Consider the following 19,118-nt stretch of genomic DNA (forward strand, 5'->3'; position numbering starts at 1 on the left):
CTTATATTGATGAAGGTATGTGTGTTGAACTTTTTCCGAACCGAACGTAGCCAACCGCGCTAATCGGAGGTGCAGCAATTGTGTTGCCAAACAAGAAAACTTCTCCATTCAGAGCATTTCCCATTTTGCGCATAAACATAACCTTATCTGTAGATAAATGCAGATAATGAGATGCATTTGGCTTGCGCAACCCCTTCATAAATAGACCCACTGATTAATGAGCCTGGTAGGTTTTGTTTTTTGCTATGCCCTCTAGTGCCGTGTGGTACGCCAGCTTGTGAAGACCGCTGTTATTCCCCCAGGTCCTGGATGGTTTGTTGGCGCAATACGGCACCGTCGAAAGCTGCGATCAAGGTAAACCTGCTGTTTATCTCAGCTTCTCACTCAAGCACACGAATTTAGTTGTCTGTGGATAGATTGGGATCGGCGCCACGGTGGCGAGATGGTAAATACCTCGCCTGGTATGCACGAGGTCTTGAGTTCGGTCCCAACCCCGACGCCTGCATATTTGGAGTTTGCATGTCTCTCTCCCCGTGGTCGCGTGGATTTTTCTCCGGGTCCTCCGGTTTTTCCCTCCACATTTCGTACCAGGCGGTGATGTAGGCTGCCTCCATCACCGCCTGGTACAATCTTCCCTCTTCTCGATTAAATGCTATTGGCAACCCTGCAATTGCTTTTGGGCACTGCTGTAGCAAGGCGCTCAACTGGATGAGTCTCAGGTACCCACAACGGCCACCCAAACCCGCAGCAGCTGAGAAGGGGTCATGGCTCCCAATTCGAAGGGAATTTTGTGTCAGGGCAATTGTAAGAGTGAGGACCTGGCAGAGGGGGACCCCGCGTTGAGTGGCCCATAGAGATCACAGGAATCCTGCAGAGGTCTCCGTAGGTAAGTGGTTCTCAACCTGTTTTGGCTACTGGTGTTGTACCCCTTGTTGAGTTTTGTTTCAACCGAGTAGCCCTTGCCTGACCCAACATGGTTCTGAGAAATAAAAGTATGAATAATGCACATCAAGATTTTAACCAATTGTCCATTTTGTGAGGTATCCTACTAACTAGCTTGCTACTGCAAGCGAATGAAAAAAATGCAACGGACGCTCTGCATGCGTGACGTCATTTGTTCGCGCTTACTGGTTACTCTTGGAAACCACATTGTTTACGATCGGTGAGTTTAGAAAGGTATTTAATATCATAATTTTATTATGTTTTATTTTTATTATTTTATTATTTCCCTTCTACGTGACTTTACCGAAAGAACCAAGAAGAGGTATTTAATATTGTTCGCGGTTACCATATAGATTTAAATTGTATCGTAGCTATGGCAGATTCATTCCTGATTATTCACCAACGACTCTCGTGTACAATCGAATTTCACACGTTTAGAAATCGCCTCGCGTACCCCGCTGGGACATTGCCAAGTAACCCCCCAGGGGTCCGGTTACCCCCGGTTGAGAACCACCGCCATAGGTGACTTGGTACCGGAGTTTAAGGTCCCAAAGTTCCACGGATAGACGTGACACAATCGCTCAGGATTACAGGACCACATTCACTACCGTCCTCTTGGTGAATTTGCTGATGGCATTGCGAGTGTTGCCGTACAAAAAATAATTTTTGCTCGACCCAGCGGTGGTGATGCAGTCTGCCATGAACAGGTTCCTCAACAGGGCTTTCCCAAAAGCACATATTACCGCAGCCATTTACAATATGCCAGCGGACTAATTTTGGCATATGCTGAGAGGTAACTGAATCAGAATCTGTATTTGTACTGGAGGAATCTGATGAGCTATGAAGCTTTTTTCACAGATGTCCAGTCGAGGCATGTCAGAACTTTACAAGAATAAACGATACAAAAACATACGATAGGCGTGCAAAATATAAGAAAATAACAAAAAAATATATACAAATAAAACTAAACCTTTTGATTTTAGCAAGTGAAGACCACTGAGCTGTTAGATATTTTTTCAGAAGCAACCTGGCCACATATGATAGCTCAGCAAAGTGGCTTATCACATGGAAATTTGTAGCAGTCAAATACTCTAAACGCACGCTGATTGTAAATGTGGAGGGAAATACTGGAGAGCCTGGAGAAAGATCCGTGTGCCCACGGTGAGAACATGCAAACTCCAAAAACACAGGCGTCAGGGTCTGGATTTAACCTACCACCTCTTGTATACCAGACAAGGTAGTTAACATTTCGTTGACTCTAATATCCATTGGCCATCCTGAACCAGCGGTGAAAATTTTACATTGCTCTAGCAGTGCCAATTTATCAATGCCACTGACTGCTGAACTTCAACGAAGCAATACTTGATTGACCCCAAAGGACGATGGGCTAAATCAACTCTGACTGAGGTTTGAACGCACATTTCCATTTTGAGTTCAACAGTGCCATCCAGCTGAATATCTCATGCTATTAAAATGAAGGCTAATCTGTTACAACCTGTATTGTAAACGTGCAAAACTCTTTTTGTTTCTAAATAGGTGTCTATGTTTGTGATTTCCCAGTGACATCAGACAGCGAGACGGCCGTTGTAAATGTCACCTTTGCCAGCAAGGACCAAGCCAAGCAGTAAGTCTGAAGCTCTTACACAGAGCACCTGCATGAAACCTCGTGTGTGTGTGTGCACTACAGATGACTCATTCATTTAGCATTTAGCACTTACAAACAAATGCTTGCAATGCTAGTTGAACAATGCTCTCCGTCGAGGGCTCTACATGGTAATTTTCCATGATGATCCAGCAGTGGCTATTTGCAAGCATTATAAATACAATGGGGAGTATCAGTTTAATGGGGGGATATTAACTGCGTCCAGCCTGCAAAGTGTGGTTACCAGCGTGGAGCGGTGGTAACACTTGTGCCTCACAGCAAGAAAGGCCTGAATTCGATTCCAGATTCGAGTAGCTGTCTACGTGGAGTTTGTATGTTCTCTCGCCCTGTTCTGCAAAGGTTTCCTTCGGATTCTCAAGTTTCTTTCCATAGCTAAAAACATGTCATGTAATTGGCATTTGCCAAGCATTCCAAGGATGTGAGTGTTGTGTTTATTCTGTGATTTCTGTAAGATGATTCATTTTGGAGTTTTTGGTCACCTATGCACATCGTAAGATAACTAAGTAACGTTGCTTTTTGTAACAAAATGACTCTTTTAAATCATAATCCAGTTATGCAGTTGAACTCTAAAGCATGGAAGGAGGTAGTTTAAGTGACTTGCTTCACTTTTCTATTCATTGCTCTTGGATTGCTTTTTTGTATTTTTGTTTTTATTGTTGATGCAACTCGCTGCCCCGTCCCATCCTGGACATCTGTGAAAAAGAGCTTCATAGCTGATCGGAATTCCTCCAGCCTAAATAAAGATTCTGATTCTGATCATCAATGTCATTCTGCGCTATCCACTGCTTAATGAAAATCAAAATAGTGTCTCCAACGTGCATGTTGGCCATGTGTAATGAGTTCAACTGAGTCGCAGACGTATACTTGGAGGCAACACATTTATTTAACTCCAACACATGGGATAACTGCCCCTTAACAGAATAACAACCTATGGTGGTGACCACCAGGCTAGCTACACTAATTACCACGTGACTGGTGTAGCTAGCCAGGTGGTGACCACCAGGCTAGCTACACTAGTTACTACACTAGTTACTACACTAGTCACCAGGCTAACTACACTAGTTACAACGTAACTGCTACTACGGACTGGGACCAACAGCTTGGGTCCGGGTCCACGTGTTGGAGACTCGTTGAACGTAGAACGTAGACGAAGGTTTCTTCCAGGATGAACAACAACCACGGTCACTCCCGGGACCCGGCTTATATTCTCTGCAGCGTGGCCGGCTCCACCCTTGGCCACGACCACCTTCCAGAATCCTCGAGCAGGATCTGGACCCCGACCACGTGACCACCCCTAGCCCCCACCTGGGGGCCCTTTGTAGACTTAACTGGTCACGTGTCCTCTCGGGTCATGGCCTTTAGTGCCACGGCCTTTAGTAACCTCATTCCTGTATTAAGGGCAGTTTTACGCCAACGCTTCTTGTATTTTAGTTTGTCGTCCTTCCCCCGCGCCTCCGGTTAGCGCACGGTTGGCTACGTACAGTGCAAAAGAAGTCCAACATGCATACATGTGAGCCGTCCTTTGCAACGGAGCAGTGGATTTGGCAGTTTGTGCCAGTAGCGTTGGTCTCAGAGCTCGGATGTGATGAGGGCACGTTTGCCGAGGGCATCCCTATTATTGAACCTGTTTCTTTCCTGAGTCATATTTTACTCGTGGGAGGTAACCAGGATACTCGGAGAAAACCAAGACCTTTGAGGATAGAGTACAGTCCATCAGGCCTGGTCAAATATTAACATAATCAACGATTTTTTTGGTTTAGATTGAGTTAAACCCAAAAATCGTTGATTATGAACAATATTGGTCGCGAAAGCCTACGTGTTAAACCAAATATTAACACTTCGCCCCTTTGCATGAATACAACGTAACACAATTATTTGGTTCAATATATATGTGATATAAATGCGACCACATCTCTATGTGCTCTACAGTTGTGAAACTAATGCATAGCGGAAGGTCTGAGGGATGGGTGGGGAGGAAGTGTGGAGGGAAGCATGAGAGTGTAGTCAAAATCAGATGAGAAGTTAAATTAAAGATGGGGATGGATTGAGCGGTGATGACTGTTTTTTTAATGTTAATATAACGGTGGCAAGATGTACAGAAGGTCGTAGGTGCGATCTGGACCCTGACATCGATATATTTTTTCATTTGGAGTTTGCATGTTCTTCCATTAGTCGCATGGATTTTTCTCCGGGTCCTCCAGTTTTTCCCTCGAAACATGAGTTTATTTGACTACTATACATTTCCACGTGCTAAGCCACTTGGTCGAGCTATCGTTTGTGGTCAGGTCGCTTCTGAAAAAGAGCTACACGGCTCAGTGGTTCTTTCCTGGTGAAATTAAAATAGTTAAAAGTCATTTGAGTGACAGCGTGCGCTCCTGCGGGTCGTTACAGCGCCATCCCGCCTGTTGGTTTGCAGAGCCCTGGAGAAGCTGAACGGCCACGAGCTGGAGAGCCACGCCCTCAAGGTGTCCTACATCCCCGACGAGATGGCCCCGGCGCAGCCGAGCGGCCCTCAGCAGTCCGCCCGCCACCGGGGCAGCCAGTCCGGCTCCTCGGGGCAGGGAGCCGCGGGCGGTGGTGGCGGTGGTGGTGGCGGTGGCGGCGGCGGCCCCTCCGGACGCGGGCGTCAGCAGGCCGACATCCCGCTGCGCATCCTCGTGCCCAGCCAGTTTGTGGGAGCCATCATCGGCAAGGAGGGCGCTACCATCCGCTCCATCACCCAGCAGACTCAGTCCAAGTGAGCGCGCGGGCCTCCTTGCAAGGCCCTGGTGCCCCCGTACTCCCATCGGCATGTCGCGTGGAGTTGCGCGGGGTTGTGCGCTTGCGATAGGTGGTTAAAGGGTAAAGGTGCAGGCCTACAATTTTTTTCGTGAGCGTTTTTTTTATCGTCATTAAAGAACCCCAGGATACAGCAGGAATTTTATAAGGAGGGTAAAAAACAAGAGATGACGTGCAACAAGCTTGGGCGTGATGCACCCTCAAAGTTGGGGAACGAACGAACGAGGGCGTCGGCGCTCGCTTGCCCTTCCCGCGGTCAGGGTAACGATCGCGAGGAATCATTTAGGCAAACAGAACCCAAAATAAAATAACGGAAACGCGATGTCTAAGTTTGTCATTATTGTTATCTCCCAGTAGCAACGGTTACCATTGTCAAGGAGGGTGGTTACAGGCGTGCAATTTGTTATGCATACCGATGGAGGGAGGGACCTCCACTCGAGGTAGCCCTCGAGAGCCCTGGCAGAGGTGGGAGTACTTTAAGCCCTGCTCAGAATCATTAGAAAATTATTTAGAGGCCCTTCACAATCCCCATGCCGATCTCGGTCATTCGAGTTGTTTGACCATACTTCGCCATTCTGGCGAGCGCGGCTGCCGTAGGCCAGAGGCACGGATCGGTGGTCTCGATTACAAACATTGCGACGTGCCATCTGCCACATGACATCCTTGACGTCGTCCGTATTACGTGACGTACGATGCCACGCGACCTGCCAGCGCACACTCGAATTTCTTCGTGGTCCGTCGGCAAAATATAGGTTAAAGAGTCCTGATGTGTGAGAAATGAAGTTGATTGTCCACCCCCCTCCCCCCACCGTACCCCCCAGGGTGGACGTTCACCGCAAGGAGAATGCCGGCTCGGCAGAGAAGCCCATCACCATCCAGTCGGCTCCGGATGGCTGCACGGCCGCGTGCAAGATGATCATGGAGATCATGTTGAAGGAGGCACAGGACACAAAGTCGTGAGTCCGCCGCTCACAGCCCGCGCCCAACAGAGGGGACACATTTGTCGTTGGCTGCTCTTTCGGCACGAGGTTTCCTCGCCGCAGTCAACGCCAGCTCTGAATCGCTCTTTTGCGAGAGAGTAGCTGCATTCGGATTGGTTGACCAGTGAGATGTGATTAATCTAAGCCCATAAAACTCGTGCTGAACAAAACTAGATTACAGAGATTTTACTGGTTAAATTGAGACAAAAAATCTCCATGTCTGTGATTATTGTCTGAGAAATCTTTGTTATTTTTCTGATATTTTATAAAAAATACTGCTCAGCTCCAGGATGTCTCATTTACAAGCGAATTGGGGGAAAAACATAAACAATATATATTGTGACTTTTTCTTACCTTGAATTATTTCACAAGCAATTGGGGATGCATTCAATGGTAGTAGTTTTTGCATTATGACCTGTACATTGCAGTGAAATATAGTTTAACTCTGCTTGCATTGATGTATGTGTTTAAGTTATCTCAAAACATACATATCCAACTGTGCTAATCGGAGGTGCAGGGAAAGGACAACAAACTAAACACAAAAATCAGTTTGAAATAAATTAGCTTATGGACTAAAACCAAATGCTGTGTAATATAAAGGGAAGAGCATTGTCCAAAGCATGATTTGATACATTTAGATGGAATTAAGGAGAAAAAAACGGTATGAAAGAAATTAGTCAAAAAAGTACGCACATTTTTGTTTCAATAGCTTTCTCTGTCTTGATTTGAAGCTTTTGTGACTGCAGGAATCCATACTCTTTGGTTCTTTCGGTAAAGTCACGTGGGTATGAAATAAAATAAATCACTCTCACCTGAAGACAATTGCCTGTGTTGCGATCGAAACGTCGTGATCTATTATTTTTCTATCTACATGACTTTACCGAAAGAACCAAAGAGTATGGATTCCTGCAGTCACGAAAGCTTTAAATGAATGTGTATATAGATATCTAAACATTGTCTATGCCCTCCAAGACACTACCCAAATACCAAATCACTTAAAAATGTAGAAGAATATGTTTGCATTGCCCAGGCTGTGCCCTGGACTTATCAGTTTCAAATTTGTAACTTTTTTCGTGAGATACGAATTTTAATTTCCTGTGAGGAGATGACAGAGTGTACGTCACCAGTGCGATGTCACCGGGGAGTTTGTTACGGTGCTGAGGAAGTTAAAGCAATACCCTCGCCCCACAGGATATGCAGTATGGTTACTTATCTCCCAAATAAGAACTGTGGGTTGCTTTTCCCTTTAAAAGACACAAGCTACTCACATTGTCCCATTCCGGTGAAGTTACCTTTTACGGTTTCTTAAGCATTTTGCCAAAATATTGGCCTACCACGAGGTCGGATGGTGTTGCCCTTGCTTGTTGGACTTACATTTTCTATCTAAATGAATGCACGAATTTCCCCATCGTACGTTTATTTAAGAAAAATGAATGACCACAGAATCAGTTTAACACGTAGGCTCTCGCGATCCATATTATTCATAAGGAAGGTTTTTGGTTTAGGTCGGGTAAATATGTGCACAATAGCGTACTCTTCCACGCGCACTGCTTGGCTATCACGTGAGCAGTGCATTACCAGCGTTGTGTTTTTCCCAGTATTTTTTGTTGTATCTAAGGGGAGCCTTTCCAACATCAATTTCTGACTTCACTGTGTCCAGGTTCAAGCGTTTTTTTTACTCCACTTTTTGTAGTTAATTCACTTCGAAGATTGATGGACATGTATGCGGCCTAACGTAAAAAGCAAAACTCGATAATTGATCTTGTTTAAATGGTGTTATTTTCCCTCCGTGTAGTTTCCTCACAATACAAACGGATTTTATTTCCTGCCCAGGATTTCCCCTTTTTGTCTTTCTGCTTAATCCATAAGTTGGCAGCCCACATCACTTCATTATTACTGGGGAATTGCTTTCCCTACAAGTGATTCTTAAACTGTGGGGAATGTACGGGGGGGGAGGCAGTCACGTAGCAATTGTAAAAAGAATAACTGAAATTTGACAAGCAGATTAAAATAAATTGCGACTCAAATAATGCCGAAGTTCCAATGAATACCACATCAGATATGTATCAGATGGATGTGTGTATGCATTGCTGAATCTTACTCTTTCCCTGAAAGTAAATGTGTTCCTTATTAATTATATATACTTTTATAGCAGATGTTGCCGTTACAAGTTTCATGCCATCATTAATTCTAATGTATGTGTTTGAAAACAAATGGACATTTTTTAAAAAAAATTAGTACAAACAATTGAGTAAATCTATAAAGCAATAAGCGGTAGTGCTGCGGTGCCAGAATTTTCGAGGGTAAAATCAGTGGCAACAATTTTTTTTTTTTACTTTGCAGTTAAACTTAAAGACTGTAAATTATCTTTTTTATCTTCCGCGTCCCTTTTTTACCACTGCGTTGTCTTCCTGCAGAGGGGAGGATGTCCCTCTGAAAATCCTGGCCCACAACAACTTTGTAGGGCGTCTGATCGGCAAGGAGGGTCGCAATCTCAAGAAGATTGAGCAGGACACGGAGACGAAAATCACCATCTCCCCGTGAGTGTGCATCCATCACAAACACGCCTCTGCTGCCAGCTGTCCTCTCCTTAAGCGGTAGTACAGCGGTTAGCGCACCACGCTAGGAACCCGGTGACCCGAGTTCGATTCCCGCTCAAGGCCACCAACACCAGCGATGATTACCTGCATCGGTCCTTACCCTAGTTCAACTCGGCTTCAACTGAGTACGTGGGTGATGTGTAAAACATCTCCACTGGGGAGACAAAAGCGGCCGGGCATGGTGCTGCCCACCCACTCCCCCCCCGTGTGCCTTGCCAGCCTTCATAGGTGCTCGCTAACAGCACTTGCCCCAACAATCAGTTAAGGCTATACAGGGGATCTTTGTCTTTTCTCTCTTTGAGGTGGAATGCTCGTTTAAATACACAGCAATTACAAATTCCATACATGGGGGAAAATGTTAATCCTTTTTGTTTTGCCACGTAAAACTTCTGTACGGCCACAACTTTACCACCGTCTTTTTTTTATACGCTTCTACATTCTGATTTGACCTCATTAAAGCGTTCTTTGGACTGACTGTGAAACTGCACATCTTTGAATTTCACTGATGTCTGTAACATGGCTCCTTTTAAGTGTTTCAAGTTTATTTTGTTTAACCAGGTGAAAACTCAATGACCAGGATGAGTCTCATTCACACATAATTACCTAATTGTTGTACATTTTTAAATCCTTTATATTAAGTTCACTTGCTTTGCTTGCTTGCGCGCTTACGACCGTGCAAATCTTTCGGTCGTTTTTTAACCCACTTCCCGTGATCCAATCGAGCTGACATTTTGCACACATACTCGTTGTGCGTGACAATTTATTTTCGTGAGAAAAAAAATTCCAAAATTTTCCACTTTTTAGGAAAAAAATTTTTATATTTAATTACCAATTGCTTAATGGTGGCAGGCAATCATTTGACCCATAGGTGGCAGCCATCTCAAGCCAGAGGACGAGAGGACTCTAGCCGCCCATTTCAAAGACCAGTGTGGGCTGGGTTGTGGCCCATTGAACACGCATATAAAGGATTTATAGTGAAAAACTTAGTTTTTACGGGTTAATTTTTTTTTATATGCTGTGATTGTGTGCTGTGCTTTGGCGCGGTACTTAAGTTAGCTTCAGTATAATGCACATACAGGAGTCTTCCACTTTACAGTAATGTACTTACGTGATTGGCTGAAGAATAATTTTCTGTGTTTTTGGTGTCGGGACACTCCCAGCCTGTTTAGAAATGTCTTCTTGGTTCTTTCGGTAAAGTCAAGTAGAAGGGAAATAAAAAAATAATAAAAATGAAACATAATAAAATACAATTCTCACGACGTTTCGGCCACAACGCAAGCAGCCATCCTCAGGTGAAGAACAGGTCTGTCGGAAAGACAACGTCTGAATGAACACCACCAAGCTTGGCAGCGTATATTTAAGCTGGGTTAGAGGAGGAAGGGCGCCTTGACAAAGGGATTTGCATATCAACAGTTTAGAAATGGTTAAGAGACACCTGTGCAATTTGGACAAATCTTTGTATTTTTGAGTCCACGTTCTTTCTTCCTTCAACATGGCGACAAATTCTGATTATGCTGGTGGAAGAAACTTGGCGCATTGCTAGTTGCTTATTCTAAGCGGTTAGTAATCTTCTACGGTGGTGAGATGTTAATTACCTCGCCTGGTTACTATACAGGAGGTCGTTGGTTCGATCCCCACCCCGACGCCTCTATATTTGGAGTTTGCATGCTGTCTCCATGGTCAAGCGGATTTTTCTCCTGCTCCTTCCGTTTTCCTCTCCACATTTATAATGAACATGTGTTTAGAGTCATCTTCTTGGTTCTTTCGGTAAAGTCACGTAGAAGGGAAATAATAAAATTATAAAAATAAAACATAATAAAATAATTCTCACGACGTTTCGGCCACAACGCAAGCAGCCGTCATCAGGTGAAGAACAGGTATGTCGGAAAGACAGCGTCTGAATGAACACCACCAGGCTTGGCAGTGTATATTTAAGCTGGGTTGGAGGGGGAAGAGTGCCTTGACAAAGGAATTTGCATATCAATATGAATGTAGCATATTTATGTAAATGCAGATATGGGATTAGTCACTACTCCCTTCTACGTGACTTTACCGAAAGAACCAAGAAGATGAATCCCTGCAGTCACGAAAGCTTTAAATCGAAATGTGTTTAGAGTATTTGGCTGCGGTCAATTTCCACACGATAAGCCACTTTGTTGAGCTATCATTTGTGGCCAGGTCGCTTCTGAAAAATAGCTATATATCTCTCAGTGTGCCTTACCTGGTAGAATAAAAAGTATTTTTTAAATATTTGTTTTCTTTTTGGCTTCATATTATTCAACCCTTATGTTAATTTATGAATTACATTGGAGCGCCTTTGTCAGGTGTGTCAGTTGGAACTCGCGAGAACATTACTTAACCCAATGGAGTCACTCGCTTCATATGTAGACATATGGGAGCAGTTAAAGTGTCACAAAATGCACAAATAGGATCGTAATGCCTGAAAGATAGCATTTGGGTAGGTTTAAAAATTATACACCAGCATGTTGATGCTCACTCATCTTTCACGCTATGTATAACTAAACACTTTGCATATGTACAAATCAGCCCATTGCTTGTTTGATAACGGTTCCAGGCATGCCTTGGCAATGTAAGTCCCCTAATTGACCTGTGTGCTTTCACTCGGTGTCTAAATGATGCCAAGGCCTTTCACCGTGCATAAACTGTAATACCACCAATCCCCTGTTCAACTGCGAACGTTTACCCTCAATGGCATCTTCTTTGACAGGGCATTGTGGATGGCAACTGCTTTTTGTTAGTTAGATTTGCAAGCTTATTACCATGTGCATATATATATTTTATACTGCCTCCACCCCGACCTTCACCCGGCAGTGGATTGATTGTGGATTATGATAATACCTTGCGGCAGATAAAGTCTCTACTGATTTGCGAATCTTAAAATAGGTGATTTTTTTTATTGGGAGCTTTCTGGTGTGTGCCGCTGCTGTTGTTGCGCGTGGTGATTTAATAATTTTTGGTGGACCTCAGTTTACAGGACCTGACCCTGTACAACCCGGAGAGGACGATCACCGTGCGGGGCAGCGTCGAGGCGACCTCCAAGGCAGAGGGGGAGATCATGAAGAGGCTCCGAGAAGCCTACGAGAACGACCTCGCCGCCATGAACGTGAGGATTTTGCTTTTGTTGTGCAATCGGAAACCTCTTGAGTTGGGTGCAAGTACAGTGGGAGCATTCTCATTGTTATACCCTGTCTCTTGTTGTTGTTGTGGGTATTATAACATAATCGCATTTAAAATGTTTTTAAACCCACATGGGGTTTTTGATTCCCAAGTTTACATTAAGTCCTCGTTTAACGCGGTAGATGCGTTCCTAAGGCAAAAAGATTTCCCCATAAATAATGTCACGATGAATGTTGCCGAGATGCGATGTACTACTACTACTGCACACAGTGAGATGGCGGGACAATAACTGAGGGTACGCTGCCGCGTTACTGTATCATTCCAAGAAAGTACTTTGCTACCGACCGCTCAGAAACTGCTTCATAACGTTGCGTGTTCCGCATTATAACAGTGCGCATTCCGCATTATAACGGCGCGCGTTTCGCGTTATAACGTCACGCGTTCTGCGTTAAAGCGGTGCGCATTCAGCCTTGTGCGAAAAGTGTTCCCAAGTGGAAGAACCGCGTTGTAGTGAAATAGCGTTGTAGTGTGAACACCGCCACGCGTTAAGCGAAGACTTTACATGTAGTATTCCCTCGTTATTCAAGAACTTGCTATCTGCAATTTTGACTATTCGCGAACCGCATCTGGAAATCTACGCGGCTGCATCGAAAGAGAGAAAGAAAGTGACGAGATAAAACGATGATGCATAGCATCATTGTAATTTAAGGTAAGTTCATTTCTAAACTATTATCTAATAAAATAGGGTTTTTCCCCTTTTTTTCTGGCGACAAAACTGAAACCTTTTGCAAGGAATCATGTTTACATTAACCACAATACTTGCAGTCAGAATGCGAACAAAAACACACTGATAGTACTGTATATGCATTGTCCTTGAAACGGATTGGTCCACACCAGAGACAGCTTTCCTTAAAGCCTAGTCTCATACGGTGTTCGACCAGATGAAGCCAAAAGGCGCACAGTTCAACTGCGCCTTTGGTCGACCAGATGACGCCAAAAGGCGCACACCGTATGAGACTCGGCTCTAAGGAAAGCTGTCTCTGGTGTGGACCAATCAATTTCAATGACAATGCATACATTATCAGTGTGTTTTTTGTTTGCATTCTGACTGCAAGTATTGTGGTTAATGTAAACATGATTCCTTGCAAAAGGTTTCAGTTTTGTCGCCAGAAAAAAGGGGAACAATCCTGTTAATATATTTTGGTGCTGGCAAAGGAGGCCTCATGATGAGATATATTATCTAATACTTTAATATAAAATGTATTTACTTTTTTTATTAAAACCCAATTGTTTTGCGTTATGATCATTTTCATACGTTTAATAGCTTATGTATTTATTTAAGATGATTGATTCAAAAGACAGATTTTAATAGGCCAATATCATTATCCGCAAAATTTGCTCTTCACGAGCATCTCCGAAACGTATCCCTCGCTGTGAATAACGAGGGATTACTGCACTTTCGACAATTCTAGGGTTACCTTCAACATTAAATACGTTCACGCGTATCAGCTTTAAAAGGGTGGTTTATTTCATCTCCCTCCTTCGATACGATGTATAATGCCACCCCAACGTGTCACGTCTTGCAGAATATAACAGCGGGCCTAGGGGTTCAGGCTTTCCTTGGGGCAGGAGTGGCGTGCCGGCTGGCAGCAGGTGGCGCTCCATCGCAGCCATGCACTGTCGCTTTGCTGGCGCCAGGGAATGTAGCGTTCATCCTCCAACATTTGTTCCCCCTCCCCCCCACAGAAACCAATATTTGTTCCCAAGAGGAACCAATATTTTAGGAATTTGGGGTTCCCCTTTTGAATATTTCTGTACCCCCTTCACACCCCCCACCTCTTATTTGCTTGTTGCAAAACGATCTTCTCGTATAAGTATGTGTCCCTGTAATTTCAAGTAAAAATCTTTTTAGGACCACGTTACAAACTTAGCTATGAAACGGTTCCACATTTGGTTTTCCGTGTTGTTTAACTTGTTATGCAATCTATTTGGACTTAACTTTGTCCAAACCAATGTTGTTTCAGCTCATTTGCCTTTACCTTAGCAGTAACCAAGCCCAACTATCTCACCCGAACATGTTCAATGGTGGGAAAGTATATTGATTACAAATAGAGGAATCGATATTTATTTATACCACCACCTGATACCTGTCCAGTTGCCATTTTTTTTCACAATGATAAATAATATTGGCACAAAAATAATAAGAATTGTACGTCTAGAAATGTGCATTACTTTATAAATATCTTTAAATTAATATTTTTGCATGCTTTTGTGCCATTTAGTTGAGTTGGGTAAGAGTAAAACTCGCATGGGAATGCATCCGATTTTTTTTTATGGCCAGTGTCTAAAGAGGCTTTTTTAGGTCTCTGGCAAAATACAAACTTAGCTGAATGAGACAGGGCAGGGCTTAAGATATGGGCAGTGAGAGAGGGATGAACACATGAACCCCGGGGCAGGCATCGATAGACCGCTCGACTTCAACGCCAAGGAGAAAGTTGCCAGCACAATGAAGCCCCCAGTACCAATGATATTCGGAGGGTCGACACTAACAAGTGTCCCGATGCTGGCGAGCACAGGAGGGCTGGCAGCAGCAACAAGGTTTAATGCCAACAAGGTCCTTAAAGTTCGATTTAAAGCTTTCGTGACTGCAGGGATTCATATTCTTGGTTCTTTCGGTAAAGTCACGCAGAAGGGAAATAATAAAAATAAAACAATAAAATTCTCACGACGTTTCGATTGCAACACAAGCAATCATCATCAGGTGTGTGAAAACCACACCTTCTACGTGACTTTACTTTTAATAATAAAAATAAAACAATAAAATGATCACGACGTTTCGATTGCAACACAAGCAATCATCATCAGGTGTGTGAAAACCACACCTTCTACGTGACTTTACTTTTAATAATACAAATAAAACAATAAAATTCTCACGACGTTTCGATTGCAACACAAGCAATCATCATCAGGTGTTGAAACCACACCTTCTACATGACTTTACTTTTAATAATAAAAATAAAACAATAAAATTCTCACGACGTTTCGATTGCAACACAAGCAATCATCATCAGGTGTGTGAAAACCACACCTTCTACGTGACTTTACTTTTAATAATAAAAATAAAACAATAAAATGATCACGACGTTTCGATTGCAACACAAGCAATCATCATCAGGTGTGTGAAAACCACACCTTCTACGTGACTTTACTTTTAATAATACAAATAAAACAATAAAATTCTCACGACGTTTCGATTGCAACACAAGCAATCATCATCAGGTGTGTGGAAACCACACCTTCTACGTGACTTTACTTTTAATAATACAAATAAAACAATAAAATTATCACGACGTTTCGATTGCAACACAAGCAATCATCATCAGGTGTGTGAAAACCACACCTTCTACGTGACTTTAATTTTAATAATAAAAATAAAACAATAAAATTCTCACGACGTTTCGATTGCAACACAAGCGATCAAGAATAAGGTCCTTAGAGTTCAACACCAAACAGGGACCAGGGACATATGCCAAAAGTCAGTGGGAACGAGCGCCAGGAATGTGGAGAGGTCAGGAAAGGGTTTCAGGAGGCAGCACGGGGTCTAAACCAGTGATTGTTGGGGGGGGGGAGGTGGGAATCAAAGACAAAAAATTTAAACCGGAGGGAAAAAAATAATGGCGGTAAAAAATTAAATCCTGTGGTATAGGAAGACATTCGGGGGTTAAATAGGATTTAACACCGACAACATTTTGCACTCTGTTGTCTCAACCCAAGAGGAGCTGGTGAGGTAGGCACGGCTGAAACGACGGCATCCTTGTCGCGACTTACGTACCGTGGCACATAGCAGTGTGCAGGCAATTAATATTCAACTTGTCTCTGTTCTGTTTCAACTGAACACATCTCTTAAGTCTCGATTTAAAGCTTCCGTGACTGCAGGGATTCATCTTCTTGGTTCTTTCGGTAAATCTTCTTGGTTCTTTCGGTAAAGTCACGTAGAATGGAAATAATAAAATAATAAAAATAAAACATAATAAAATACAATTCTCACGACGTTTCGGCCACAACGCAAGCAGCCTGTCCTCAGGTGGAGAGCAGGTCTGTTGAGCAGACAGAGTCTGAGGACGGCTGCTTGCGTTGTGGCCGCAACGTCGTGAGAATTATTTTATTGTTTTATTTTTATTATTTTATTATTTCCATTCTACGTGACTTTACCGAAAGAACCAAGAAGATGAATCCCTGCAATCACGAAAGCATTAAATCGAAAAATCTTTCGGTAAAGTCACGTAGAATGGAAATAATAAAATAATAAACATAAAACATAATACATAAATAAAACATAGAAACGTCGTGAGAATTATTTTATTATGTTTTATTTTTATTATTTTATTATTTCCATTCTACGTGACTTTACCGAAAGAACCAAGAACATCTCTTAAGTCATCGTGCCCGTCTTGGCCACATCTCTTCTTACACACCTCTTGTCTCCGGCTTTATCATCGCTTCTACTCGGACATACGGTCTCTCTGTCTTCACTCATGGCCATCTCGTGTTGCTGTGTCTCACTCTCTCTCTGGGTCTCATCGCAAGGACTGCTATCTCTAATATATAAAATTTACTTTACTCTGCAGCTTTGGCACTCCGGCTTTTGTCACACACCTGCTTAGTTGTTCCTATTTCGCTACGTACAAATCCTAAAGGCACCCTGTCCATATCCCACTGGCCCTGCTTCTTCACCTACCCAGTCAGTGTGTCACAGCTGATGGAAGCAGAGCTGCTGGTGACCGTGGTTTAAGCGTAACATCCGTGAATTGCAGCGTTGTTGTTTGACCTCACTTCACGACGCTGGTCAGTGTGGGTTGGTGAAGGCATCTAACTGATATGGGAACTCGGTACAATCACACGGGGGGGGGGGGACCCTCCGGTTGTAATTTACGACAGTGATAATGATTGCAATTACAGCTGCTACATCAATTTACTATCACAATAACAGTACTACCACATGTGGCTGTGCTCCCACATGTGATCTTCTTTTCTTTAGAACATTGTCACTCCTTTAATGTTTTAATGTGTGCCAGATGCCAATAAGTATATTTCATGTCGCCGTCATCATCGTGTTTATTTTTTAAGTAAGATGGTACAATTCAAGAGAACGTTGAGCCATCTTACCGCTCTTAGTGATGCCAAGAAAACACAACCCAGATTTGTTATCTTAGTATTACAATATATTTTTCAAACTTCTTCCTGAGGTTGGCACTATAGTCTTGGTTCTTTCGGTAAAGTCACGTAGAAGGGAAATAATAAAATAATAAAAATTACACATTATAAAATCTAATTCTCACGACGTTTCGGCCACAACGCAAGCAGCCGTCCTCGGGTGAAGAACAGGTCTGTCGAGAAGACAGAGTCTGAATGTCTTCTCGACAGACCTGTTCTTCACCTGAGGACGGCTGCTTGCGTTGTGGCCAAAACGTCGTGAGAATTTGATTTTACTATGTTTAATTTTTATTATTTTATTATTTTCCTTCTACGTGACTTTACCGAAAGAACCAAGAAGAGGTTGCACTGTTGTAGTGCTCAGGTCACCATATAAAGATTTGTTGGCTTCAAATGTTGGTCAGGGTTAAAGCGGTAGCAAACTCAACCGATCATCTTTTTGGATACGATAAAATGGTACCGCTTTGTAGGACGTTATCAGTGCTTGGTCCGTTGGGAGACTGGCACCCTCAAAGGGAATTGTGGAGTTTCCCACACCGGCTCAGGGCTGTGAGAGAGAGATAGGAGTGCTGCTACCCCACACTTGTTGATGCAGGGAGATGTTGCGAGTTGGCTTTGTTGTAAATTGCTTCGCCATTTTTTTTATCTCGCCATGGTTGTGTTTTTGTGCCGTTTCAGCAACAGGGAAACCTGATCCCAGGGCTGAACTTGAACGCAGTGGGGCTTTTCCCCCCATCTATGCCCGGAATGCCGGCCTCATCAGTGCCACGTGCCATGAACACCCCCTACATGCCGTTTGCGGTAAGAACTCTGCCCTTCCCCACTTCCTCTCTTTTAGCTTTCCATCGAGCACCTGAATCAAATTTGTTTGCATGTTTTCACTGAAATGTATGTTTCCCTGCACGGCGTAAAGCCATTTTCAAGAACGTGTCGAGTCGAATGATTTATATAATTTTTTCTCGTTTAATTTTCTTTTTTAAATGTCTTATTTTATGTTGTTTTGTGAGTTTTCTAATACGGCTGTTTACAGCGGCACTAGCTATTGGTGTGGAGCAGTCTTCCAATGTCTTCTCTTGGTGCTAACGCGACACAGAGATGAAACCTCTCGGCTGTGCTACTGCTAACAAAGACAAAAATCCCCCCCTGTATAGCCTTCGACAAACTGTTGGGGCAAGTGCTGTTAGCTAGCAGATATTATAAAGGCAGGTACGACACACCGAGAGTGGGCAACACCATGCCCGGCCGCCTTTGTCTTCTTATTAGCAATGTTACACACCGCACCAGCTACTCATTTGAGGCTGAGTCGACCTAGGGGAGGCCCAGGATCGGTTTGGATAATCGTCACTGGTGTTGGCCATGAGCGGGATCCGTTGCGCAGCACGCTGACGACCGCTGCAGCACACGCACGCGCGCACACACACACACGCCGTATTTTTCTCCTGCTGTCCACGACTTTTTGTACAGCCGTCGCTTTCTCTGTGGGTTTCGTGAGTCGTCGTCCCCCCCCACCCACGACCCCCCCCCCCCCGTCCACCAGCCCTCGTCACCGTCCCTGTCTCTGTGTCTGATTCAGAGTCACCCGTCGTTTGTGGGTGGTGCGTACGGCACGTCTGCTGTCACGCCGGCAGTGGCCCAGCCCGCAGCTGTAAGTGCAGCTAGAGGGGGGGGAGCTCCTGCCGTAGCACTATAGTCCCACAGTCCTGGCGCCTCCTCACTGGTGTTCAGCATTTCCTCTTCTTATCCAGATACAGCGCAAAAGTACTCTGTTGCCAAAATAGTCATGGAAGAGTCTGAAGCTAGTGA

General features: G+C 43.8%; 1 protein-coding gene across 3 annotated transcripts in view; it reads left to right on the forward strand.

The window, feature by feature from the left end:
* The window catches only part of LOC144943835 (insulin-like growth factor 2 mRNA-binding protein 3-B), a 99,323-nt gene that overhangs the window by 63,403 nt on the left and 16,802 nt on the right, over positions 1–19,118 (forward strand). For 2 of the 3 annotated variants that reach the window (XM_078871686.1, XM_078871691.1), the window contains exons 4-11: positions 303–354; positions 2,503–2,566; positions 5,022–5,342; positions 6,205–6,339; positions 8,781–8,903; positions 11,952–12,087; positions 17,994–18,116; positions 18,889–18,960. In XM_078871686.1, the coding sequence (XP_078727812.1) occupies positions 303–354; positions 2,503–2,566; positions 5,022–5,342; positions 6,205–6,339; positions 8,781–8,903; positions 11,952–12,087; positions 17,994–18,116; positions 18,889–18,960 (1,026 nt within the window). The remainder of the gene's footprint in view (positions 1–302; positions 355–2,502; positions 2,567–5,021; positions 5,343–6,204; positions 6,340–8,780; positions 8,904–11,951; positions 12,088–17,993; positions 18,117–18,888; positions 18,961–19,118) is intronic. The other variant, XM_078871692.1, reaches the window with a different exon arrangement.

Source organism: Lampetra fluviatilis, chromosome 2 (assembly GCF_964198595.1).
Source record: "Lampetra fluviatilis chromosome 2, kcLamFluv1.1, whole genome shotgun sequence".
In the NCBI taxonomy this organism is placed as follows: Eukaryota; Metazoa; Chordata; class Hyperoartia; order Petromyzontiformes; family Petromyzontidae; genus Lampetra; species Lampetra fluviatilis.